This window comes from Nannospalax galili, unplaced genomic scaffold, assembly GCF_000622305.1.
Source record: "Nannospalax galili isolate Female #2095 unplaced genomic scaffold, S.galili_v1.0 scaffold8853, whole genome shotgun sequence".
In the NCBI taxonomy this organism is placed as follows: Eukaryota; Metazoa; Chordata; class Mammalia; order Rodentia; family Spalacidae; genus Nannospalax; species Nannospalax galili.
Genome location: NW_008332681.1, coordinates 7,345 through 9,087, shown reverse-complemented (window position 1 = coordinate 9,087; position 1,743 = coordinate 7,345). Strand labels below are relative to the sequence as shown.

The 1,743-nt window shown below is 43.2% G+C and overlaps 1 protein-coding gene across 1 annotated transcript in view; it reads right to left on the bottom strand.

Annotated features, from left to right (window-relative positions):
- Positions 1 to 1,118, bottom strand: part of LOC103729582 (collagen alpha-6(VI) chain-like) — a 9,957-nt gene extending 8,839 nt beyond the window's left edge. Inside the window, exon 1 of the mRNA XM_008827663.1 lies at positions 1,016 to 1,118. Within this exon, the coding sequence (XP_008825885.1) occupies positions 1,016 to 1,118 (103 nt within the window). The remainder of the gene's footprint in view (positions 1 to 1,015) is intronic.
- Positions 1,119 to 1,743: the final 625 nt, after the last annotated feature.

Sequence of the window (1,743 nt, the reverse complement as noted above, 5' to 3'; positions counted from 1 at the left end):
GTCTTCTGGACGTGAAATAGCTCTTGCACTCATGAACACACTACAGCTGTGGTTATCTGCACAAGGCCTGCACAAGATTAGGCCTTTCAACATTTCATCATGGAGGGAGGGGTGCCATGATACAAACAGGTGTTGGGGGTATCCATTATTGTAATGGGTACAAATGCATCTTAGTATGGCATTGATTTGTGTTTCCCTAATGAATTTGCCTGATTATATCTTTTCATTTTATTTACTGAACATTTGTATATCTTTCTTGTAGAAACATTTATTAAATACTACATCTGCTCTTAACTAGGATATTATTTCTGTTGCAAGAATTGCTTATTCTGGATCTAGACACTTAGATGATATATGACTTGCAAAGAGACTCCACCATTCCATAGATTATATTTTCACTTTCTTAAGATGTACTTTGATACAAGTGATTTTACACTTGATAAAGCCCAGTTTGTCAGCGTTTTGTTTTGTTTGTGCTCTTAATGTATCTAACCTTCCATTGCCTGCTCCACAGTCTTGAAGTTGTTCCTAACGTTTCTTTTAAGTAGGTTATAGATTTGATCCTTGGTTTTGCAATATGAGGCCCAATAGAAGCCTTCTCTCAGGCAATCTTTTTGCTTGCTTGGTCTTTGGAGGTTTACACAGCTCACTGTTTTTCATTGTTAGTAGAACAGGCTGAGCTGGGAACAGAAAGAGAGATGACAAGAGACGTGGCAACCAAGTGTCAGCGGTGCAGATGGCAGCAGGTCAGTGACGACAGTGATGGCAACAAGAAGCAGCTGTGGAGCTCCAGAGAATGGCCAGTGCAGAAATGATGAGCAACAGAGATGGCAGAGACTAGGGATGGGGGCATGGAGAGAGTGAGGGAAGGTGACGAACTTAGGCTGAGGAAAGACAGATGGCTGTAAAGAGCCTAGAAGAACAAAGTGCAGGTGGCTGGAAGAATCCCAGAGACCTGCCAAATCTTAAGGGCCAAGGGGCTCAGATAGCCGAGGCCCAAGACCTGTAGACTCACCACTGTCAAGAGCTGTGGATCCCAACATCTTCGGCCCAAGAATGCTTGTCTCTGTGGGGCCCAGGGTCCCAGCACTCAAGGCTGTACCGATAGACGGCGCCATCTGCTATGGCTTGCCATTCTCTACTGCTGTCGCTGCTCACTGCTGCTTAAAGTCAAGAATTCTGATAGCTACCAAGTGCCAGAACTGCTAATGTTTAAATATACCTATAACCTGAGTGTCGAAGGATATACAGCTCTGGCTTCTAAAACTTGGAGTTACAGGCCCCTGGTTCTCAGTTTGGAGCTATAAGCCTGTGCATCTGCCACTCCAACCTTGGCGCTCAGAGACCTATTATTGCTAGCACTAGAAGAGCTTTTCCTTCTATCTGGGAAAAGAAAATGGACCCATCCAATTGACTGGTAACACCAGGCCATCACAGTAGCAGTCATAGTACTATGGAATAGGTTGAATCACATCTCTATGGTTCCCCTAAAACCCTCTGATTCTTTAATGATATGTTGGAAAGAATTAAATGGTGTAAACAAGTGATATTATGGAGAATTTAATCATTTTGGAGTAGACAGCACCTAAACCAGACTTGAGACTTAAAGAAACTCCAAGTTTCCAAGTGAACCAACCCAATCATTTTGACTTTCCAGTGCTCATACTCTCTGAAGCTGATGGGAATTCAAAGCTAGCATCACTTCCCAAGTCCATTTCAGGCAGAATCAACAGCTAATCACTG